This window comes from Alosa sapidissima, chromosome 20, assembly GCF_018492685.1.
Source record: "Alosa sapidissima isolate fAloSap1 chromosome 20, fAloSap1.pri, whole genome shotgun sequence".
NCBI lineage: Eukaryota > Metazoa > Chordata > Actinopteri > Clupeiformes > Clupeidae > Alosa > Alosa sapidissima.
In genome coordinates, this window is record NC_055976.1 from 28,966,916 (window position 1) to 28,992,239 (window position 25,324).

Sequence of the window (25,324 nt, forward strand, 5' to 3'; positions counted from 1 at the left end):
GTACCTTGTGTCTGGTATGTCATTTCGGTAAGGCTTTGCTGTGGTTCAGTGTCCTGCTTTTTTCCTCTATATTTAAAAGCACGGCGAGTCTTCCTACATGCTAGATTTATAAAGATCAGTGTTTTTAAATGCTAACGTCCCAAACTGCTTGTGTTCAGTATCTTATTCTACATGTATAACCAAAGTCCTTTTAGGCAAGTCCCTCCACTCTGCGGCCATATTGCAACGCTTTTTGGGCACTTATCGGGAATTTATTTCGGATAGGACTGCACGTGCACAATGCTCCATGAAACATGATACACCAACCATGCTCCAGCTGCGAGATCACAACACCTGATTGGCACGATGTATTCACAACATACCACATGATTGGCACGATGTACGATGTATTCACAACATACCACATGATTGGCACGATGTATTCACAACATACCACATGATTGGCACGATGTACGATGTATTCACAACATACCACATGATTGGCACGATGTATTCACAGCATACCACATGATTGGCACGATGTACGATGTATTCACAACATACCACATGATTGGCACGATGTATTCACAGCATACCACATGATTGGCACGATGTATTCACAACACACCACATGATTGGCACGATGTATTCACAACACACCACATGATTGGCACGATGTACGATGTATTCACAACACACCACATGATTGGCACGATGTATTCACAACACACCACAGATGTATTCACAACACACCACATGATTGGCACGATGTACGATGTATTCACAACACACCACATGATTGGCACGACACATGATTGGCACGATGTACGATGTATTCACAACACACCACATGATTGGCACAATGTATTCACAACACACCACATGATTGGCACGATGTATTCACATGTCAACTTTTGGTGGCGGAAGGGGAGGAATATGTGTAGACGACTGCCATGTTTGCGTTACAAACTAACCCCATACATTCCTATGGGAGATTCTAACACCATACATTCCTATGGGAGATTCTAACACCATACATTCCTATGGGAGATTCTTTGAGTGCTGTGGCTCCTCATTAGAAAGTCTCTGGTATAACTACTGTTATCCTCATGGGCACTCACCGACCACTCACAGATCAGCGCTCCGTTATTGTAGACTAGCCTACTTTGTGACATGTCTGCACAGAGCAATAGCCTATGTCTTTAGAATTAGTATGGATGTGTGTCAATTTTAGTTATGGAGTTCAGGCCTGTGGTCTTTTTATTGCAAACTTTCTCTATTTAAGATCAAAACAGAAAAAGTTGGGACGTTGTGTGAAATGTGAATAAAAACAAAATGCAATAATCTGCAAATCTCTTAAACTCATATTTAGTTGTTGTAGAGGAAAACTGGTCCACTTCTCAAATCCAATTAGCAATTAATCACTTAACTATTTACTAATTAGCACTCTGGAACAAGGCGTCTGAAGGAGAATTTTGCAGACAGGAGATCTCTGAAGACTGTTGATCTTTGTTCACCGTATTGCAGTGATAGTCCAGCCTAAACGATGTCCAGACCAACTGTCAAGCAATAGGGTGAGGTGAGATGTCATCAGCTGGCGCCCCCCGATGAGATCTGACTTAAAGATGGCTGCGGCCTATCTTTTATACCCCTTAGCCTTAGAGAAGTGCCCTCTCCTCGCGCCATTCTCGAAAGACACCTTTTGGCCAATCAGCATCTACCAGTGTTACGAATATTGGTGGAAACCATCTTCCCATCATGCATAAAAATATATGCAAATATATGCGAACTGGCAGAAAACCAGCAAAGACCAGCTAAAACCAGCTACCAGCATAAGCTGGTTTCTAGCTGTTTTTCAGCAGGGGTTGAAAATGGCAAAGTTGACTATTTCATGGCAAATATAGTATATGCTAATTTTGAATTTTATACCAGCAACATGTTTCAAAAAAAGTTGGGACGGGGGTAACAAAATGCTGGAAAAGTTGTGTAATGATAAAAAAAACAAAAGGAGGAAGCGTAACTGGCAGCAGCATTAGGTATGAAAAAGAGCATCCCAGAGAGGCAGGGTCTCTTCGAAGTAAAGATGTAGGGGCATTCATTACTCCTCGTAAACCTGTGTGCACAAATGATGAAACAATGTAATGCTTCTTAACATGAAATTGTGAAGTATTGGGGAAATCATCATCTACAGGACATAATGTCATTAAAATATTCAGAGAATCTACAGAAATCTTTGCAAACAAGGGAAAGAGCTGAAAAATAAATTGGATGCCCGTAGTCTTTTGGACCTCAGATGGCACTGCATCAACACCAGACCTGTTTCCAGACCTGTCATTGTATGGGCTCAGGACAACCTCTGATAACCATTGTCTATGTGCACAGTTTGATACACAATTCAAAAACTGCAGTCAAAATTGTAACAGCCAAAACTGTATTGAGACATAATACAGGAAATGGGGTTGTACATATTCTCATATTCATAAGTCACACCACCTTAAAGGAGAATTCCGGCGATTTTTCACATAGATCTCTGTTCCTCGAGGTCACCTAGTACTGTTGGTACAGGAAAAAAAAAACCTTTGGTTCAACCTAGCTCAAGTTGCTGCAGCCAACAGCTAGAGCTAGGCAGAGGTGGACAGAGTATACACAGCTTCATTACTTGAGTAAAAGTACAGATACCCTTTGCTAAATTTTACTCAAGTACAAGTAAAAGTACAACAGTCAGATGTCTACTTAAGTAAAAGTACTTGTTTTTAAAAGTACTTGAGTATCAAGAGTACAAGAGTAGCCTACACTTTCTAAATATTGCATTTCTACTGCCACAGTGCTTTAGCCTGGCGAGCCAGACCCACATTAAAATGTAGGGTCTGGGCACTCTCCGTTCGCAGTGCCCAGTCCGAGGGGCGGGATAATCAGTTGTCTTTCAAATTCCCTCTGCACGCAATAGGACGCAATAGGATATTTGTTTTCAAGTAGCAGGGAATTCAAGCCAAACCGTTGCAACTCTGCCATCAATCATTATGTTAAGCCCACCAAAAGACTCTATACACGATTTCAATGTCCTGATTAAGTTTCGATTTCTGGAGCTCACAAGCCAACGGAGAGCAAATCTAATTTGCTGCCGCTAGGGGCGCGTCTAGATTTCTAGGCTAACAGTGCTTACATTTATGTACAGAAACGTCCTACATGGAGTTATGAAAAATGTTATTGTTAATACCTTGGAGAATGTAAAAGGAATTGAAAGTAAAATCAAGTCATTTTCATCTTTTTACCATGTTGCCAGGGATGGGCAGTATTTCTAATACATGTATTTAAAATACGTGTTTAAAATACAAAATATTATTTTGTAATTGAAACACTTGAAGCGAAAACTATTATTAACTTGTTCAGAAAATTGAAATAGTCTGGCGAGGTGGGGCGACAGGTTGGCACATTCCCGGGATGGACCTGCTGTGTCTTCATCCATTGTTTCGTCCATGGTTTCGTCTCTTATCTAAATCTGACCATGGAGTTGCCTTTGGCGGAAAGCTAAAGGTGATTGCTGAGGCTGTCCCAATCAGTGGCGCCTGCACAATCCAATCACGTTTGAGAGGGAAACAACAAATTGAGGTTTTTTTTTTAGAAGAAGTAATGGGTACTCACGGTTATGGATAGAAATTTAGTGGAGTAAAGAGTACAATATTTGCCTCTCAAATGTACTTGAGTAAAGTCATGAGTACTCCCAAAAATGATACTCGAGTAAAGTACAGATCCCTCAAAATTGTACTTAAGTAAATGTACTCCGTTACTGTCCGGCTCTGGAGCTAGGCAGCTACAGTGCTACACTGTGGGGGCATGTTCATGAGCCCTTATGTTCATGCCCCCATATGTAATCTATGTAAAAACAAATTACGGCATTCTCCTTTAACCTTGTGATGAAATCTTTCTTTTTCCTTAAATGTCATCTTGTACAACTACTATACAAACATGCATAACAATGTGTCTGCACAGGCCAGCCATTGGATTGGTTGTCTGTTTCTTGGAGGGGCTGAGTTCTGTAGAGCCTAATCATAACAATGAGGATTACATTGACTAATTTAGCAGACACTTTTATCTAAAGTGACTTATGTCAATAATATTACAAGAGCCATTCTCCCCAGAGCAACTCGGGGTTAAGTGCCTTGCTCAAGGGCCAGTCGAAGTCACCAGCAGGTGGGCCCCTACAGTGGACAGTGCTGTAGCCTTCCTGTCTGAGCCAACTTGTGCCCACCCCATTCAGATAGGCACAGAAGCATGGCCCCTAGAGCCCCTGTAGCCTACATAGAGGTTCAGATGTGGAAACCAGCCTGGCCCGGTTGTCATGCAGGTCTGCAGACCTGATGTGTGTCTGTCCCTCAGCACCCTCTGGATGACGAGATGTGGTTGTGGCTCTGTTTTATTTTAGTTTGGTTATCATTGTTCTTACAACTATTTCTGTTGGATCGAAGATGGGCTACCTACCACTCAGGGTCAAATGGAACATTTCACCTTGATTATGTTCACACACCTTAGTTACGGGATGGATAAGATTCAACCTGTCTTTATATAATGTAATGGTTAATTTTATTCTAAATGAAGATGATAAATCCTGCGCCAGGATTTGAGGGGATAAAGAAACATGGGAACGTCATCGACTACGTAACATGTGCCTCCACATCCGGGTTATTATTTGTTTGCATTCTCCATTGTGCTTGCGAAGCTGTGATGCTCGCTGTCGCGGCGGTAGCGATAGCTAAAATGGCGTCGGGTGCCATTTCAGTCGAGTCGAAGAAAATTGTGGATTTGCGTGTTATTGATCTAAAAACAGAGCTCAAGCGCAGGAATTTAGATGTCACTGGCGTGAAAAATGTTCTTATCGCCAGATTGAAGCAGGTAATGGTAACACGTTGTAGCAACGCTATCTAGCATGCTTGGCTAATGTTGCAAAGTGTTTTGCTAACTGGTTAGCATCTTTGCTGTTGCTGCACAACTCTTGTGCGCCGTGTGTTAATCTTAATAAGGTCATCTTGAACATTTTATGTTGCATGCTATTCTTTTTTGACTAAGCTGTACATATTTTGACACATCAACTTATAATTTCAATGTAGCCACAGACTAGCAATCTGTACGACGTTAACAGTAGCTGGTGTTAGCTGGTCGTTAAAATGGAAGTCCGGAATGCTGATTAGCTCGCTGCCCTAGACTGCTGAATGGCAAAATGGCTAGTAACGTTAAGCCATTCAAGGTTAGCTGCTGTGTTCCAGTCACAAGCCCACAGCGTTCCTTGTCTTCACATGCTTTTGATTACGGAATGTCTGCATGGAATGTATGATGTAAATAAACGTTTTGTTGTATATTTTTTTATTATTATTATTATTATTATTATTATTATTATTATTTTCTCAAAGTTGAAAACTGTCGGCTTCTCACGTTAATGTTAACCAACCAGACCAAAAATGGCATATCTGAAGTAACTTATACTAATTTAGAATTTTAACCTTACCACGTTATGTTTTGATGCGATGACCTAAGTTGTTTGTTCGAATCATTAATAATGTTAGCATAGCTAACCTGCAACCCGTTAACGTTAAAGTTACCTGACGTTCACGTGAACCATGAATACGCCAAAACTGTGAATTGAATTCGCTAATTCGGGGGTCAGGTACATAAGTAGCAGCTAGACAACTGGACGTCAAACCGTAAAGTCGGCAACGGCATCTCTGTCAGACAAAACGTTAGGCACAATAGTATAGTGTTCGCAGGTTTTCAAAATACAGTATGAATATAAACTGGAGGTATTTGATTTCAAAAAACAATTAAAATGGTTGTCTGCTTATCCACAGGCAATTGAGGATGAAGGGGGCGATCCCGACAATATTGAAATCCCCATCTCAGTTGATACCCCAACCCGCAAGGGTGCAAAAACCAAAGGTGAGAGACATCAGCCACATTAACTGTTTTTAATTAAATGTCAGCCTAATATCTATATTCATAGAAAGTGCCTTATGATAAGTAAGCCATGCAATCTTTTGAACAGGAAAGAAAGTAGACTCGGACACAGACAACCCTACAGAGGAGGAATCCTTCTGCAAGGTGAACCACACTACACATGATGATTATTTAGTCAGTTTGTTACCGTTTCCTTTAACCCTAGGTCCGATGCCATGATTTCCTAGTTCAGTTAGGTTAGGCATATGATGTGTTTTGAATTTGTGTTGAATTTCTTTCCATTCATTTTTCTCACAGGAGACAGAAGAGGAAGAGTCTGAGAAAGGTATGGTTTTGAGTATCTGTTGTGTTTATGGTAACACGTGATTTTAGACTTTCAGGTTGACCTCTCTGTGTCTAAATGCCCTTTATCCCCAATGGCTTTGATGCTAATGTCATTTTGTGGTGCGGATCGACAAGTCACTGCTTTGTCAGGACCCATCTTGCTCCCTTAAAGGGACTCTTCACACTCGTCAGCACTTCACACAAAGCTGATGTTGCTACACTGGATAGTGGGGTGCAGCAATAATACTCACCCTGAAGCTCACAGAGAGGACTGATGCCTTCAGGCCTTCCAAGGCCACAACAGATTTGTTTGCTACATCTCGTCAAACCATCTAGACATCTTGGACAAGTAGGGGGGAACTGAATGTCTAGGGTCGTCTGGACACAAGTGGACCGCTGGCCAGATGTGTCTGAGACCACTGGCACGATATGTCGCAGGGGACATGGGTGGACCGTCTGATGACCCCTTGATGCAGAGTCCTCTGCCCTTGATGACCACCCTGACGTTTGAGCCGACTGCTGCTGAGGAGATGTGACACCGAGCAGTCAGCCTCGGCTTCAGACTTCCAGGTCTAAGGTTACACGTTCCCCCGAGGAATTAGTGCCTTGACCTGCCTGTCATGGGACAGTTCTCTGGATCTCAGGATCTTCACCACACCCCACCTCAACCCCAATACACCCCTTACCTTCAGGTCACAAGGAGCACTCCGAAGGCCCAAGCAATGATTGAAAGAAGAAACAACGGCATCATGGACAGTCATGGGACGGCCTCCATTTGCAGAGCGGAGGCCAGAGGAGCACAGCTGTGCTCCGTCTGCATCACAGGACTGCAGGACTGCACACACTGGACCTTTTTTCCCTTTGATTGAGGCCAACCCCCTTCCCCCAGCGGAGTGTTTTACCCATCACTCCCAGCGGGTGAAGTCCTCTGGACTGAGACGAGGGATGTGGAAGAAGGGCAGCCCTCCATGGCTGTGCAGTGTGCTGATGTTCCCCCATTGAGGTGGTTTAACCTGACGTGAAGATGGTTGATCACCCCCTCCTCCTATCCCTCCCTACCGCTGCCTGCCTTCTACCTCCACCACCACTACTGTTCTCCACCGAAGAAATGTTTGTTCTGTGTGTACCTGTGGTTTCCCTCTCCCCTCCCATCCGATGATCATCTAACCCTAAACATGCTTTCTATCCCTTCTAGGTCACATAGTGGCAACAAAGAGAAAAGAAAAACACAATGTGAATGTTAAACAATGTTATTTTTTTGCCATGTTTTATTCCTTGTTAAATCCCTCAGATGTTACTGATACCGATGACGGTACTCGTGACAATTCTAAAGCGCTACTCAGCGAAGACGGCCTCCCAGAGGCCGATAACGCAGAGGAGATGGAAAGCGAAGCCCCCGCCGACGGTGGCCCTCAAGAGGCCGAGCCGGAGGCCGAGGCAGAACCCGAGCTGCAGGCTGAGTGTGAGCCCGAGCCCGACGCAGAGGACGATAACATATCCGTCACTATCCAGGCCGAAGATGCCATCACCCTGGATGTGGATGGGGACGACCTCCTGGAAACAGGTAAACATGTGAAACTTCCAGATACGGAGGCCGAGAAGGGCACGGACGAGCCGGAGCCCTCTAGCCAGACGAGCCCTGAGGATGAGGCCAAGGCCGAGGCCAAGGACGGCCACAAGGATGGCAAGAAGGAGGACGGCCTCAAGCAAGACGCCGGCAAGAAGGAGAGCAGAGAGGCCTCGAAGAAAGCCGAAACTGGAGACAAAGAGAAGGATTCTGGGAAGAAAGGCCCCTCATCTACTGGGGCGGCAGGTCAAGTTAAGAGGTTTGTCTTTCTATGTCAGTTCTTTAAAAGGTACTACTACTGCTACTACTACCAAGGTCCAACACGCTAAGAACCGCAGAGCATTGTGGGTAGCGGCAAGATTTTTTTCCTTCATTAAAAAGTTGATTGGTGTACTTGGCTGATACCTATTGTTTGGTTATGTTTTTTGTTTTTAAATATACACATTTTTGTTTTTAATCTTTTTTCGGAAGTTGGTTAATTGGTGACGTTATCCAGGAGATGAACAGAGAAAAATCCAGTTCCAGCACCTTTTAAAATTCCCTTTCGAGCCCCTCTTTCTGGGTCTAAAACGAGCTGTAGTCCCGATGTGATGTGATGGCAGAGGGTTGGTCAGAGTCCTTTGAAGTGAAGTGAAATTTTTGATTTTTGGCTGAAGTTGACCCCACTCCAGAGGATTGCATTGGTCATGGGGATGTAAATTGGCAGAAAATCCAGACCCCCCACCCCACCTTACACCATACACCTGTGGAAAAGCAAATGAAAAGAAGCCGTTATGGGAGAAGTCAAGACTATGGGGACCATATCTCTCTCCTTTTTAAAAAGCGAATAGGGTCTACGGAAATGCCCACATTTCCTTATGAATATAAATATATTTTTTTCTCACAGATGTTCTTTAACACGGTGTAACTGATAATCCCAAACATGTCTCCATAATCTAGTACTCATTTCATGTTTTTTCCGTGTTACTTTTGAAACATGTGGCCCCTAGCTCCTCCAAGGACAAGGATGGGAAGGCAACAAAAGATGACAAAGGTAAGACTCTTGCACTGTGGTCTGTAGTTTTTGGCGGTCCTCGTTCATAATTGGGTGAGGTGTTCAAATTCAGTAAATGGTTGCAAACGTTCATGGTGAATGTTTTCTCTGAACAGTAAAATTTTAACGATTTTGGTGAAAACATTCCATTTTAACGGTAACTCTTCGTTCCAACTCCACTGTATGTTCGCAGAGAACTACCTCCTCAAACTGTTTGCGAGCGTTCGCAAATGTTCGTGGGGAACTCAAGGCAAAACTGTTTAAAAATTTGAACACACAATTTGTGTAACTACAGGCCATCATGCAGATAATTTTGAACAGAAGAACAAAGAAAGTACTGTTTGTGGCCACCTCTGGATTGTTGGTTTAGGTCTGTCTGTTTTGAAATCAGGGTATATGGTCTTGAAGACATATTATCCAGATTTAGATGACTTGTTAGACATTGTAGGTTAGGCGAATTTATTTACAGCAGATAAAAGGGTTGATTTGCTTCTTATTAACTTAAGGAATGATGTTAGATCTTGATTTGCTTCATGTCGATGCCACTATTCATGTTATAACCCGATGCCTGTGATGCTAGCGTTGCATGCTTGATGATAATGTTTTGTAGTGTAATGTTACAGTTCTTAAGCGCAATGCATGTAGTCATACTCATATTGTATCAGTGTGTAGTGCAGTGCTAGAATTCTGTAGCACAATGTGTGTAATGTTTTGTAGCCTAATGCCTTTGACACTAGCATTATGTAATGTCATGCCTTGATGTTGATGCTAGCATAATGTAGTGAGGTGCCGGTGTTGATACTAGTGTAGTGTGATGCCAGTGTTGATGCTAGCATTATGTAGTGAGGTGCCAGTGTTGATGCTAGCATTATTTAGTGCGATGCCTGTGTTGATGCTAGCATTATTTAGTGCGATGCCTGTGTTGATGCTAGCATTATTTAGTGAGGTGCCAGTGTTGATGCTAGCATTATGTAGTGAGGTGCCAGTGTGTTGATGCTAGCATTATGTAGTGAGGTGCCAGTGTGTTGATGTTAGCATTATGTAGTGAGGTGCCAGTGTTGATGCTAGCATTATGTAGTGTGATGCCTGTGTTGATGCTAGCATTATTTAGTGTGGTGCCTGTGTTGATGCTAGTATTATGCAGTGAGGTACCTGTGTTGATACTAGTCTAGTCTGATGCCAGTGTTGTTACTAGCATTATGTAGTGTGGTGCTTGTGTTGAGGCTAGCATTATTTAGTATCATGCCTGTGTTGCATCAATAGCCCCGTTTCCTTTATGGCTGTTCGGGGGGAAACCTAGGAGGCGGGAACCTGCTCTCACACGGTCCTCTCAGTCCTTGCGTTTCCCTTAGAATTGAAGGACCCTCGACCCACCAGCCTCTGGAAGTTTGTTAACAGGACCCACCCATATGCAGCCTTTTTTGCTGCACTATTGTGACGCTAATTAGAGGTAAATTGGTATGCTTGTCAAAATGTTAACATAGAGGAGCTGAATGAAGTAAAATGATGCTTTAGTGATGGTAAAACTCGCACGCTGTTTAAAGTCATACAGCCGTAGCCTTTTTAGGGCTGTATAAAGTTGACCAAATTAATATAGGCTGTTAGGCGTGAATTAAAATAAAATACTTATTAATTAGCTGACCAATGCACAAACTTTCACTTGGGAAGCGGACAAACATTAATACTGCAACCCTTCGGATGTTTCGTTGTGGCGGGGGGCTGTTGTTGATGGGTGTGCGTACCGTAACATTTATCCCTGCAGGCCCTTGGTTGCATCATGTAGGTTTCATTTGTAATTGTAATCGCCTACTTAATAAATGAATATACCATCGAAATTCTAACCAGTTGAAACCTATTTCTTGCAGATATTTGTTCATTAAGTGTAGGCTACCTCAACTCAACAAGCTAATAGTCTACCCTTTTATTAATTTAGCTGTATTAATGTAGCGTGACTCTTAACTGGTTTTGTTAGGTGGAGCCAGTGGTGGTGGAGCAGGTAGCTCTACTCGCAACCTGTGGGTGAGCGGTCTGTCCTCCAACACTAAAGCAGCCGACCTCAAAAACCTCTTTGGCAAATATGGCAAGGTAAGGACTTGCTCCACTCTGCCCTTTAAACATACAACAGATTGGCAGTAAGTAAAGCATGTCAGTGTAATGTGTAATCACAGCATCTGAGATGTAAATATTGGAAACCTTTCACAGTAATATCTGTGTTAATTTCTCTAGTTGTACTTATGTAGGTGCTTCCTATGTTCGTAATTAAAATGTGCTGGAGAGACCAACTTTAAACTCTTTGTTAAATTAAGTGGCTAAAAGTTAAATGAAAGTTTCCTAAATATAAGTTTGGATCTTTTTATGATGCTTGTCAATACAAATAAAGAATTAAAATGTGTGTGCGTGTGTGATCCCTCAGGTATTTAGTGCTAAGGTGGTGACCAATGCCCGCAGTCCTGGCTCCAAGTGTTATGGTCTGGTCACCATGTCGTCTAGCGCTGAGGTGACCAGGTGCATCTCTCACCTGGATCGCACTGAGCTGCACGGGCAGCAGATCTCTGTGGAGAGGGTGAGCACGCTCAGGCCTTACTTTACCAGTGGGGGGACCACCTCCACATCTCTCTTAAACTTTACCAATGGAGGGAGTACTTCCACATCTCTTCTCTCTTACTTTCCAACAGTATTGTTTGCGGTGTCAGAATATTTATACAATTTTATATTTACCCTATATTGACAATGTGGACAGGGCATTAGACTTAATTTCCACATGGTATGCAGTTTTTGAACTTAATATGTGGTTACCCAGTTAGTTATTCTGTGAAGTGGTTCAGTTAAATGTACATGGAAATATGAATGTCTGTCCAATACAAGGCTAGAGTGCAGTCAGTTAAAGAACTTGACTTGTTAGATGTGGTAGTTAATTAGTGCTTCATCTTTCCTCCAGGTGAAGAGTGATCCGTTCAAGAAGGAGTCCTTCAAGAAAGAGGGCGAAGACAAGAACAGCTCTGGGAAAACCTCCGGAGACAAGCGCACTCCCACCAGCACCAAGACCACCAGCAAGTAAGCTGGCACCCTACTACACTCACTCGTCACACTCCACCAGCAAGTAAGCTGGCACCCTACTACACTCACTCGTCACAAAAAAAATATGGCAATTTTTTTGTCTTTTTGGGCTAGATTGACTGGCCAAATAAACAACTTGATTACAAAAAAATATGATGCCAATAAGATAAAATATTTACGGAGGTTAGATTTAGTCGGTCTGGAGTAGTTTTTATTTCTGTGGTATCTGCTGCAGTCGATACTTTAATAGCGTATGAATCTATTTATCTTTGAACTTGAAGTTAGTCATGGATAGGACAATGAAATGGAACCGTTGACCAAACAGGGTGTCTCATTATTATTATTATTATTATTATTATTATAATAATAATAATAATAATAATAATAATTTCATTTCTTTTTATAAACTTTCACTTTTTGTTTGTTTGTTCACTCTCTGCAGGACCCAGACTTCTGCCAAGAAAGACGAGAAGAAGTCTGACAAGCCGTCTGAGAAGGACGGAAAGGACGTCTCCAAGAAGCAGGACTCCAAGAGTGGCAAATCGGACGCCCCCTCCTCCAGCTCCACAGCAGACGCCTCCAAGAAGGACGACAAGAAGAAGCACGGTAAAGATGGTGAGCGTGTGTCTTCACCTCCAGAGCAGTCACAGGGTATTTATGCTGTGTTCCAGTATCAACTTTACCAGTTGGAAAATGTAAATCTCCCAGCTGTCTCGTGACATTTTACCGAGACACCCCCCGTTTTGGTCGTAATGTCAACGGTCTACCTCGGGGCTCCTAAGAGTACACCGAGCGAGTTGACAAACAAAAGGAACCGTACAAGTTGACGAACAAAGATGGCTGTGCCCGTAATTGATGAAGTTGAGATGTATTTTCTTTGTATTTGTATTACGTCGGTCGATTTTAAATGCTCTTACACACTTGATTTACATTGCTGCTTTAATCCAGTCACCAATTTATGCATTGCTGTGCGTGCAATACAATGTTTTCAAAAACAAAGTTTTGTTTTCCAGCTGGTTTGCTAAAGAAGCTAATGTAGCTAACAATAGCAATAGCTACTGCCCCCCTCGTGGCTCGAGAGAAACGCACAGCACTTGTTGAAAATAAAATTGTAAGTGTGATGAAGCTGGAATATGAATGCAAGTGTAAATCATCCCGTAGCTTGTTTAGATGAGCCACAAGCTTGCTCTCGTGTTCTAGGCAAGCGCCCAGCACTACCGAGACAGCTGCTGCCCTGGTGGCGTCCATGTTCTTTCGCTATAGTGCTACAGGCCAGGCAATTACGTCACGTTACAACTCGGGCGGTACAATACAAATGGATTGCAGCATTACAACCCTGCACTTTTGCCATTTGTACACATGTTGTAACCGTATGTCGTCTAAATGTATGTCTGTGTGTGTCTGTGTAGGAGACAAGAGCCCAAGTAAGCTGCTGGTGATTGACCAGGCCAAAGGAGAGAACTTCAACATGAGGCCGCCCATGAGACGTGGACGCTTCGAGAAGGTACACACACAGCACCAACACCCACTCTTACAGTCTCAAAGTGTGTGCTGTAAGCGGGTGGTAGAGGTTATTTAAACCATGTTATCTCTTTGTATTCATGCTTGGGGTGGGGGTGGTAGGTCATACCCGTCCTTCCATCATGACTGGGACTTTATACTTGCTAAAGAGGGTGCCTGTGTGGGAAGCAGTTGGTGGAGGTTGTTTTTTACGTTGACTCCTCTTCCGTCATGGTATTTAACGACTTTGGTGTGTGTGTGTGTCACTGCTGTAAGCGGGTGGTATGGGTTGTTTTGGTGTGTGTGTGTGTGTGTCACTGCTGTAAGCGGGTTGTATGGGTTGGTGTGTGTGTGTGTCACTGCTGTAAGCGGGTGGTTTTGGTGTGTTTGTGTGTGTGTGTCACTGCTGTAAGTGGGTGGTATGGTGTGGGTGTGTGTATGTGTGTGTGTGTCACTGCTGTAAGTGGGTGGTATGGTGTGTGTGTGTGTGTGTCACTGCTGTAAGCGGGTTGTATGGGTTGGTGTGTGTGTGTGTCACTGCTGTAAGCGGGTGGTTTTGGTGTGTTTGTGTGTGTGTGTCACTGCTGTAAGTGGGTGGTATGGTGTGGGTGTGTGTATGTGTGTGTGTGTCACTGCTGTAAGTGGGTGGTATGGTGTGTGTGTGTGTGTGTGTCCCTGCTGTAAGCTGGTGGTATGGTTTGTTTTGGTGTGTGTCCCTGCTGTAAGTGGGTTGTATGGGTTGGTGTGTGTCACTGCTGTAAGCGCGATGTATGGGTTGTTTTGGTGTGTGTGTGTGTGCATGTGTGTCACTGCTGTAAGCGGGTGGTGTGGTGTGTGTGTGTGTGTGTCACTGCTGTAAGCGGGTGGTATTGTGTGTGTGTGTGTGTGTGTGTGTCATTGCTGTAAGCGGGTGGTATGGGTTGTTTTGGTGTGTGTGTGTGTGTGTCACTTCTGTAAGCGGGTTGTGTGCGTGTGTGTGTCATTGCTGTAAGCGGGTGGTATGGGTTGTTTTGGTGTGTGTGTGTGTGTCACTGCTGTAAGCGGGTGGTATGGGTTGTTTTGGTGTGTGTGTGTGTCACTTCTGTAAGCGGGTGGTGTGTGTGTGTGTGTGTCATTGCTGTAAGCGGGTGGTATGGGTTGTTTTGGCGTGTGTGTGTGTCACTGCTGTAAGCGGGTAGTATGGTGTGTGTGTGTGTGTGTGTGTCACTGCTGTAAGCGGGTAGTATGGTGTGTGTGTGTGTCCCTGCTGTAAGCGGGTTGTATGGGTGTGTGTGTGTGTGTGTGTGTGTGTGTCACTGCTGTAAGCGGGTAGTATGGTGTGTGTGTGTGTGTCACTGCTGTAAGCGGGTAGTATGGTGTGTGTGTGTGTGTCACTGCTGTAAGCGGGTAGTATGGTGTGTGTGTGTGTGTCCCTGCTGTAAGCGGGTAGTATGGTGTGTGTGTGTGTGTGTGTGTGTGTGTCACTGCTGTAAGCGGGTGGTATGGGTTGTATGGGTGGTATGGGTTGTATGATTGGTATGGGTGTGTGTGTCCCTGCTGTAAGCGGGTGGTATGGGTTGTATGGGTGTGTGTGTGTGTGTGTGTGTGTCTGCTGTAAGCGGGTGGTATGGGTTGTGTGTGTGTGTGTGTGTGTGTGTGTGTCTGTGTCTGCTGTAAGCGGGTGGTATGGGTTGTATGGGTGTGTGTGTGTGTGTGTGTGTGTGTCCCTGCTGTAAGCGGGTGGTATGATTGGTATGGGTGTGTGTGTGTGTGTGTGTGTCCCTGCTGTAAGCGGGTGGTATGGGTTGTATGGGTGGTATGGGTTGTATGATTGGTATGGGGGTGTGTGTGTGTGTGTGTCCCTGCTGTAAGCGGGTGGTATGGGTTGTATGGGTGTGTGTGTGTGTGTGTGTCTGCTGTAAGCGGGTGGTATGGGTGTGTGTGTGTGTGTGTGTGTGTGTCCCTGCTGTAAGCGGGTGGTATGGGTTGTATGGGTGGTATGGGTTGTATGATTGGTATGGGGGTGTGTGTGTGTGTGTGTCCCTGCTGTAAGCGGGTGGTATGGGTTGTATGGGTGTGTGTGTGTGTGTGTGTCTGCTGTAAGCGGGTGGTATGGGTGTGTGTGTGTGTGTGTGTGTGTGTCCCTGCTGTAAGCGGGTGGTATGGGTTGTATGGGTTGTATGGGTGGTATGGGTGGTATGGGTTGTATGGGTGGTATGGGTGGTATGGGTGGTATGGGTTGTATGGGTTGTATGGGTGGTATGGGTGGTACGGGTTGTTTGGGTGGTATGGGTGGTATGGGTTGTATGGGTTATATGGGTTGTATGGGTTGTATGGGTTGTATGGGTTATATGGGTTGTTTGGGTGGTACGGGTGGTACGGGTTGTTTGGGTTGTATGGGTTATATGGTTTGTATGGGTTGTATGGGTTATATGGGTTGTTTGGGTTGTTTTAACTCCTGTCTCTTTTCTTCTCTGCTTCAGCCTGGCTTCCCCAACATGGCCGGCCGTCGGCCCAGATGGTTCATCCCCCCCGAGGTGATTTGTGCCACCGTATACCCCCCTTAAACCCCTCTGTACTGCACCCCATGTTAACAGCAGGCTCACTCCCTACGGCTTCACATGGACATGCCATTTATATGAAAATATGACCTGATGTCCTTATCCACATGGACTCCTCATAGACATAGGCAAATGAGTTTGGCTCAACAGAACTAATTGGAGTTCAACTATGTGGAGTTTTATGGAGCAAATTGTTGACACATTTCTGTCGCTAGCTATACATGCCGATCACAGATAACTCTGTTTACATAGAACTGATGTGGGATAACCCACAATGATGGGCTCATTTGAGTTCCAGAACAAAACATGTAAATGTAGTGTAAATGTTCTTATCCCAATTTGTGTCTGAAGAGGTCACGTGGTCAAGTTAGGTCCATTTCCTCAGTTTTGGATTTAAAAGACTACTACCTCTAACCACCCAGTTTTATCTGTGTGGCATTAGCGAGGGCAAAGAAGCAGCCTGTGTGATGCTTCACTGTGAGCCTGCTGTTGATTTTAAGGTGCTGCTCTCCCCTAAAACAAGTACTCAAGTAGCAGTGCTTTGCCTGTTCCCCAAGTCAATATCTGCCTAGGAAATCGCCTCGTCCTAATCTGCATTGCCATTGGGAATATGCAGGCCACAGGAAGTCATTAGGGATTGTTGTTTTGTTGTTGGCTCACTTTTACTCACAACAAGAGATTCCATTCACTGTGCTAAGCTAGTTAGCGGGGCCACTGCCGGACTAAGACAGCGGGGGCACTGCCGGACTAAGACAATGCATGCATGTAGACAAAAATGGTTTAGCTTGCTCACTTATTTAACTCTAGGGGAGATGGTGAATAACCCAATTTCATAAAAGGTAGCTTGTTCCTTTAATGGTAAACGTTTACCCTTTGTATGCTTGAAAGCGTGCACTCACCAGTGTTCTGGCTAGCTAAAGTGTGTGTGTGTGTCTGTGTGTGGGTGGGTGGGTGGGTGGGTGGGTGTGGAGTCTCTCACTTTTTGTATGCTGAGCTGTAGCTCTGACTAAGACCACACTCCCTCCCTGCATCTACAGCATATGTTGTGCAGTGTCTCGTACATGTTCCCTGAGTGTGTGTGTGTGTGTGTGTGCGCCCACAGCAGATGGATCTGATGAAGCACAAGGGGCGCGTGTTCCCGGGGAAGGTGGGCAGTAAGGACATCCTGCCCTTTGATAAGATGAAGGAGCAGAAGATGAGGGAGAGGCTCGTCCGGCTCGAGCGCTTCCACCGGGCCATGGAGCTGCGCAGGTACACACACACACACACACACACACACACACGCGCGCACCGTATAGGCTACCACATGTTGAAGATGCTATATCAAATTTTTGGGATGCTTTATGTCATGATTAATTCTAATTATGATTATCTGACAAAATTCTGATTTAGTATCTCAAAAGTTGGACTTAATATCTCAAAATTGACGTGTGTGTGTGCACAGTATAGTATTTGCCAAACACACACACACACACACACACACACACACACACACACACACAGACAGACAGACCTACCTCTCACACCTCATCCCCACTCCACACTGAGATGCTGGTACCTGACGAGTGTGTGTGTGTGTGTGTGTGTGTGTGCGTGCGTGGCAGGCGGCGTGAGATGGCGGAGCGTGAGCGTCGGGAGCGTGAGCGCGTGCGTCTGCTGCGTGAGCGCGAGGAGCGGGAGAACCTGATGAGGGAGCGGCAGCGCCTGGAGGTGGAGCGGCAGAAACTGGAGCGCGAGCGCATGGAGAGGGAGCGCCTCGAGAGGGAGCGCATCCGCATCGAACAGGTACACGCACACACTCACACACACACACACACTCACTTATACTCACGCACACACAGAGACATCTTGTCTCATAGATGTCTTCAGTACACAGAAATTGTAATGTGTGTGTGTGTGTGTGTGTGTGTGTGTGTGTAGGAGCGGCGCAAGGAGGCGGAGCGTCTGGCCCGTGAGCGGGAGGAGTTGAGGAGACAGCAGGAGCAGCTGCGTTATGAGCAGGAGAAGAGAAACAACCTGAAGAGGAGCAGAGATGTGGACAACAGGTACACACACACACACACACACGCTCACACTCACTCTTTTCAGCAAAGAGCAGGTGGCAGCTCTGTGGGTTATTTAGATTCTACGGCATTTGACCTATGAGTGCAGTGGGTGGCTATTGTTGCAGCCAGTGTAGCTGTTGACCATTGGTCTAGCCAGCTCATGATCTATAAGTTTGACACGTGTGTGTGTGTGTGTGTGTGTGTGTTCGTTCAGGAGGGATGACCCGTACTGGAACGGCAGTAAGAAGGTTCCCCCAGAGCCGGAAGGGCGGATGAATCAGGGTTCCGACTACAACCGCCAGCAGAACCGCTTCAACGATTTCACACCGCGTGACCGCAATCGCTACCCAGAATCCTCTGCTTCCCAGGCCAACACCTTTGACAGGTACGTCCCCAGACGGGTGTTTCTCTGTGTGCGGGAGGTGGGTTATGTAGCTGATGCTTTTATTCAGAGTGACTTACAACATTAGAGTAACAGTAGTTATTATGTATTGTCTTGGATAATTTAATTTATATGAACCTGGTCTGAGTGGGATTTTACATTTATTTATTTATTTATTTATTTATTTATTTATTTATTGTTCGAGTGTGTGTGTAACTGTTGTGCCCCTCCCCTGCAGACGCGGGCGCTTTGACAGCGACTCTGACGCCAAGAAGAGTCGCCCTGCGCAACGGCGTGAGGGCTCTGGGTTCGACCGCTACCCTAAGACCTTTGACCCCGTGAGGCGTCAGGAGCCGCCACCCCCTCCTCCCCAGCGTGCCGAGATGCGGGATGGCGATCGCCGCGGCGACCAGCGACGCACCGTCACACTCCCTGACCGGCCGGCCCCGGGTCGGGCACCGCCCCCGCCCAACCTGTCCCACACCCGTTCCCCACGAGAGCCATCGCACGCGCACGCGCACACGCACACGCACACACACTCCAGCTGGAAGAGCGACGGAGGAATGAGCTCCAACAAGGGAGACCTGCGGTAAGAGCACTCCTGTGGGAATGGCCCTCTGAAGTGCTCATGGATGAGCCAACAGTGGGGCTGCGGCTGTCCAGGGTGCTTATGTATGCGCTTGTTTGTGTTTGTGTGTGTGTGTGTGTGTGTGGGGTTGAGTGTTTGTGTGTGTGTGGGGGGGGGGCACCCTGTGGTAATGGACCTCGCCTACAAATAGGCCCCAAAGCTGCCATCTTTGCCCATATAATCCAAATGTCCTTATATGGGCAAAGATTGCAGCTTTGGGGCCTTGTTTTAGGTGGACATCAGAGGTCTATAAAGATGGTGCAACCCCCAGCTAATGGCGCAGTTGACATTTGGCTTTAGACACACTTTGCATACTTAAGCTGTGATTGGTCGACTGTAGATCCAAACCAGAAATCCTCCGCAATGATATTGACTGGTTATCTAGCTCATATGTCTTGTAACAGCCAACATCATACAGGCATGTTAAGGTTAAAAACTTGATTTTTACAGTGGAGCGGTCCGTATGAAATGACGTTTGTGTTGTATTCCAGTGGAGCGGTCCATATTAGTGCTGGGCGGTATGACCAAAAATGTATATCACTGTATTTTTCAAAATTACCGTTTCACGGTATATGACGGTATTTTTTTTTTATCGTGCATAATCAGATGTTCAGCATTTTCTACAGGTTGAGAGAGGAATTGCTGCAGTACATTGACTAAGGAAGGTCTGTTTTACTGTTATGATGTAGAATAACGCCACACTAGTGGTAATGATGTTTTGCATGGCCCCAGAAAATGATGCTGTTTACAAAGAGCCACTCATGATTCTAATGAAGAATCTAATCAGAATGCAAAGACAATTGCAGTCAAAATACAGAACTTTTACTGTGCAAATTTCACAAACATCGTATATAACCAATAAAACGTATAAAACCAATACAAAAAGTAGTGCAACTTGCAATAATTATACTTTTTTGAAAATTATACAATTTAAAATAAAACCTCTCTGCTAATATGCTTAGGCCTACTCTGTCAAATAGGGTTGGGCACCGAAACACGGTTCTAATATGGCACCGGTGCCGACGCAAACGGTAGTAACTGCATCGAATAACAACGTGGATTTCGGTGCCTCATTTCGGTGCTTAAATAGCGTTTTTTTTTTTTTTTTTTTTTTTTTTTTTTTTTTTTTTTATACACGAGGCATCACTGCATGTCATGCGCCATCTCTAATGTCTTGCTCTGATAGCAACACATTCAGATACAGTTAGCTAACATAAACACTGGATGTATAAACCAGAGGGGTGCACCATACACAAGTAGACAGTGTTTGACAGCTTGCGTGAGCCCAGGTAGCTTACTTTAAAGCGATATTGCGAGCTCCTGTCAAAATCTAGCAGTGGGCCTAACTACAAGCAAAAGGCTATGAAACAACATCAACAGTAGCCTATATGTTACACAATATCCTTGCTAATGTGCTAACTGGCATTTATTTGAAATGTTATCAGCAAAGTTGTAAGGTGAGAACTTTATTTCACGGTGTGTTATAAACAACATGATGGCATGATATTAATCTTTCATGTGCATGAGGCCCATATAGCATCACAATGAATATGAAGATCATGTTAAAAGTTAGCTGGCAAAAACATAAATATGAAGGTTACATACCTGATGTCATTGAGCTGTCAAAGAGGCTACGAAACCATCTCCAGTAGCCTACGTTATCGCTAATTAAACTCAGCTGACTGGTTTTAGCGCATAGTTGCTGTTAAAATGCCTACTAGGCTAGCGCTGGGAATCTAAACACTTCAACACCGACATGTAGCCTAACATGTTAAAAACTATTGCGTGTTATGGGTTAAGACATGACATTTCTTGAAGCATTTGGGAACACACTGAATTAACTGGAAAGTAGAGTCCCTGTTAGATTATCTTGCTTGCAAATGCCGTTGTCCATGACCTGGCAGTTCTATGGCAAGCGGTTTTAACATACCTTATGGCAAACCGCCTACACTGGGTAAACTTGAAAGCAGAGCTTACCATTGTGTGTGCATGCGTGGCAAGCTGTTTTAACATTTAAATGTATTATTCGTAGGAGCAATGAGATATTGATAGTAAATATAACAGTTCAATTTCATGTTCAAATTTGTCTTATCAATAAAAAAAGCAATTCATGCTTTAGACTATTTTAATTTAAAACATTTTAAAAACAAAGTACCGGTTCAGGCACCGTTTCGGCACCGGCACCGTTTTAAAAGTATCGATTTAGCACCGGTATCGGATAAAACCCAAACGATACCCAACCCTACTGTCAAATAGGCCTATCAGAAACGTGCCTTATTGTTATTGTGTGGTTTGCATGACGTTAGTGGTAGGCTAACGTTAATTTCATGTGGATGTAGATGTCTTGTTAGCCTGCCATGAGCTTCGGTTCGGTTCGCTAGGCAAAACATTAACAAAAAAGTTCGTTTTGGTGCACTGATGAGTCAGGATCATTTCTAACTAGCCAGCTAGAATTGCTCAGTTCATGTCTATAACATGCTTTACTTGCTACCTGGATAATTTCAGCGAATATTCTTAAGGTGAGATGAATGATGAGATCATTAAACTTCACTGTGTTCGGTGGGTTGCTAACTAACGACATCACCTACTAGCCAGCTAGTTACAGCTGTTGAACAATCTCAATAGAATTTTCGTGACTGTAAATCCCTTTCAACGCAGTATCATGTAACGTTTTTTCCTTAACTAAAGAAACAATTTAAGGTATTCTGTGCAACACCCTTAAATAAACCCCTTACCTAAGGCTAAATTAAGCCTTAAGGGTCATACTTCAGGGGAACAACTTATGGTGTTTTGTGTTTACCCTCAATATGCCTGCCTCGCAGTCGCACCGTGCGTGTGAAAAAAGTCCCGTCTGAAACACTGTCACGCGGCGCAGCGTTCCAAACTTTGTGTAGCCTAATCAAATACACCGGTATGGCGGTATATTAAAAATTCATATCATAACGAAAATATACACCGGTTTACGGTGTGAACCGGTATACCGCCCAGCACTAGTCCATATGACATGACGTTTGTGTTGTATTCCAGTGGAGCGGTCCATATGACATGACGTTTGTGTTGTATTCCAGTGGAGCGGTGCGGATGTAATGACGTTTGTGTTGTATTCCAGTGGAGCGGTCCATATGACATGACGTTTGTGTTGTATTCCAGTGGAGCGGTGCGGATGTAATGACGTTTGTGTTGTATTCCAGTGGAGCGGTGCGGATGTAATGACGTTTGTGTTGTATTCCAGTGGAGCGGTCTGGATGTAATGACGTTTGTGTTGTATTCCAGTGGAGCGGTGCGGATGCGTCCAGAGCGCTCAGACAGAGATGGTCCCAGCGGCCCGCCCATCAGAGGAGCCTCCTCAGCCACCAGAGGCAGGAGTAGCTTCAGCAGCAGAGACTCCAGCGCACCCATGGTGATGGGAGACCAGGTATGCACACACACACACACACACACACACACAGGCGCTTGCCTCACCACTGGTAAAGATCCACAGAAAGGCATTATATTTGCGGCTCTTTACCTCTAGCAGTTCATTGGAAAGGATATGTATCTTTGAAACAACAGCTAATGCGTATGAGTTGCTGGAGCACTGATTGTGTGTGTGTGTGTTCAACAGCACTTTGGTGGCAGTCGGCAGGTGGTGGTTGAGCGTCATGGACGAGAGCCCGGCCCCAGGAAGGAGTGGGGTGGAGCCTCTCACGGCGGAGGTCACTCCTCCAGCTTCAGCGACGGCCGCAGGATGGCCGACACACACACAAGGCCCGGCATGATGGCCCCTCATTCCAGGTATGCACACAAACACACACAAGGCCTGGCATGATGGCCCCTCATTCCAGGTACACTCACACACAAGGCCCGGCATGATGGCCCCTCATTCCAGGTACACACACACAAGGCCTGGCATGATAGCCCCTCACTCCAGGTGTACACACACACACACACACGAGGCCCGGCCTGATGCCCCCCTACACCAGGTACACACACGCTCTGGCATGGCGTCTCACCCCATATGTACAGACAGACCTCTGGCTCAGGAGCCTGGTTGCAGTACTCCTGACTCAGATCTTTTACTTTCTGTTAAACAGTAGAACTTTACTTTGTTGAAATGGAGTAGAGAAACCTGATGTAATGCTCTCTAGTCTATATCTGACTACTTCAACATGTGAGTGTTGCTTACACGTGTGTTGTGTGTGTGCATGTGTGTGTCTGCAGTCATTCCTCCAGTGGCATGAATCGGATTGTGCAGATCACCAACTCTTCCCTGTCCCCTGGTAACGTTGGCGGCTTCAAGTCCTTCAAAGGAGCACCCCGCCGGTTCTAGAAGTTTCTACCGACCCCAACGTTGAACTTCACCTGTTCCACAAAAACAGATCCTTTTTTACAAACTGAAGAACCTTTTACTTTTTTCCTTAAAGATGGGTATTTTGATGTTTTTACAGTTGGATTTTGGGCAGTAGGTTCCTGTACAGACTTGCTTGTTTTTTTTTTGTTTTGTTTGTTTTTTAAAAAAAAAAAGATAACTGTAGAGGCAAGATGCCTTGTAAGTAGAGAACTCCCATCTATTCTGCTGTGATGTGATGTCAACTCCAGTGCACTTTCCTTACCCCCCCCACCCCGGGATGAAGTCTGTACAGTTCTAGTTCCCTAACGGACATGTGTGTGGTTGCCAACTTATCCCTGTGTGTGTGTGTGTGTGTGTTCCTACCCTCGTTCTGCTGAGCTGTCTCCATGCGCTGCTTTTTGGACACACTTGGGAGTTGAAAATAAACTATTGAAATTGTAACCTTTGACCTTTTTGTGCTTCTCTGGTCCCCCTCATGTCCAGCTGCCCTTTCACCTCCTCAGAGCTGACTCTTCCACCATGACCAGCAGTGGATTCTGGGATTGATCCCACAGTCCACCGCTGATGGTGGGGGAAACGTAGTACAAAGTGAAGGGATATGTGTTTGTTGGGCACACACACACACACTCACTTTCATTTTTGTGGGGAACAGCTAATGACTCCCATTATGCTGTAACTCAAGAATTCTAAACCGTCTACCAGAGCCCAAAAGTAAAGACATGGCTGCTGTTTTTTGTGTTACTGGCAAAAAAATATATTAGCAAAAAGTAGGACACAGACACCGAGAGAGAGAGGGAGAGAAAGACAGCCTGGACACAGGTTACAATAGAAGTGCTGTAAGTTTTAATGGGTGTAAAGACTACAGAGCAGCAGCATCCACTGACCATGTTTAATCAGACACAATGTCCCTCGTCTAAGGCATGTTCTAATCAGGAGAACCACAGCCTACTGAGCCAGTCACTGGTCATACACGCACACACACACACTCACTCTAATTCTACCTCCAAATGACCCATGTAAAATGTGTAGCTTGTAGATAAAAGGTTTAAATGCAGGCCTATAAGTGACTGGGAGAGAGATGGGGGTTAGTGTGGGAGAGCTAGACGTGGCTGATAATCTTGTCCTGTAGTGTTGCATAAAAGCACTGAACATGCATCGCAAAAAAACAGACCAGTGGTGGGGGGGAGTCTCTGTGTACGTGTTCCACAGATTGCATCCAAAAACACTGAAGGAAACATTTGCTATAAAAAACGACCTCTTGACTATATAAGTCTGTGTGCTCGTAAGGTTCTTTAAAAATTTGATTGAAATGTTCCTCATTTAGCTGATAGTCATCGCAATTTCATGTTTTGTTGGTCTTTCTACATGGATGAATAAGATTACTCTTACCATTTACCCTTGGAAGGTCATATGTGAAAGGGTCATGTTGACATGATTTATCACAATCCTGTAATTCCTTCCGAAATTCTCAAACATTTTAATTTTGCATTTGCAATGTTCTGGAGACTGAGACCACACCACTCCAGAGTAGTAGGAGGAAATGAGGACCTAAAGGGGGGGCAGTTCAATTGGTGTAGCATAAAAACGTGGGTCAACAGGCCGTGAAGAAGCTTTCCGGGTAAGACCTCCCTTTGTAGTGCTCTCCAACGATGACCCCTCATCCGAGGCTAACGGCCATTGCCTGACAACCTTTGCCAGAAGCCTCTCTGGCATTGGAGTAGAAAATGAGGTAAGCATTAGCCAGGCCTTCAGTAATGCGTCTCTACGCAGGACGTCCCCCTCACGTTCAATAGAACACAACACCACCCCACGAACAAGTGTGAACATGGCTGACTTATATTTACCAATTTCACAAAAATATGCTTTGCAACAAACACTTCAGCACAACAGAGACTTGGTGAAGAACAAAACAAATCAGGTGGGTTGGCTGACTTCTGACCATGAGGATGTGAAGGAATAAAGTTAGTGTTAGAACATTTAGTGTGTACGGTGC

The 25,324-nt window shown here is 44.9% G+C and overlaps 1 protein-coding gene across 3 annotated transcripts; it reads left to right on the forward strand.

Moving 5' to 3' along the window:
• The first annotated feature begins 4,667 nt into the window (after nt 1-4,667).
• On the forward strand, nt 4,668-23,772 carry sltm (SAFB-like, transcription modulator). 3 transcript variants are annotated; one of them, XM_042075245.1, is made up of 20 exons: nt 4,668-4,869; nt 5,820-5,907; nt 6,014-6,069; nt 6,223-6,250; nt 7,541-8,075; nt 8,806-8,849; nt 10,822-10,934; nt 11,263-11,412; nt 11,788-11,903; nt 12,349-12,521; nt 13,316-13,410; nt 15,869-15,922; nt 17,052-17,197; nt 17,551-17,731; nt 17,867-17,991; nt 18,206-18,376; nt 18,612-18,962; nt 22,275-22,416; nt 22,606-22,775; nt 23,202-23,772. In XM_042075245.1, the coding sequence occupies exons 1-20, from the start codon at nt 4,702-4,704 to the stop codon at nt 23,308-23,310; spliced, it is 3,015 nt and encodes a 1,004-aa protein (XP_041931179.1). In that variant the 5' UTR covers nt 4,668-4,701; the 3' UTR covers nt 23,311-23,772. The 3 variants fall into 3 exon arrangements, with proteins under 3 accessions (XP_041931179.1, XP_041931180.1, XP_041931178.1); XM_042075246.1 differs by having other exon boundaries at nt 12,349-12,512; nt 17,049-17,197; XM_042075244.1 differs by having other exon boundaries at nt 4,669-4,869; nt 17,049-17,197.
• Nucleotides 23,773-25,324: the final 1,552 nt, after the last annotated feature.

Excerpts from the sequence above, each read along its gene's own strand:
- sltm (XM_042075244.1), top strand. The coding sequence starts at position 4,702 with ATGCTCGCTGTCGCGGCGGTAGCGATAGCTAAAATGGCGTCGGGTGCC. Across the intron at positions 10,935-11,262 it reads TCTTTGGCAAATATGGCAAG|GTATTTAGTGCTAAGGTGGT; the intron begins GTAAGGACTTGC and ends GTGATCCCTCAG. Across the intron at positions 11,904-12,348 it reads AGCACCAAGACCACCAGCAA|GACCCAGACTTCTGCCAAGA; the intron begins GTAAGCTGGCAC and ends CACTCTCTGCAG.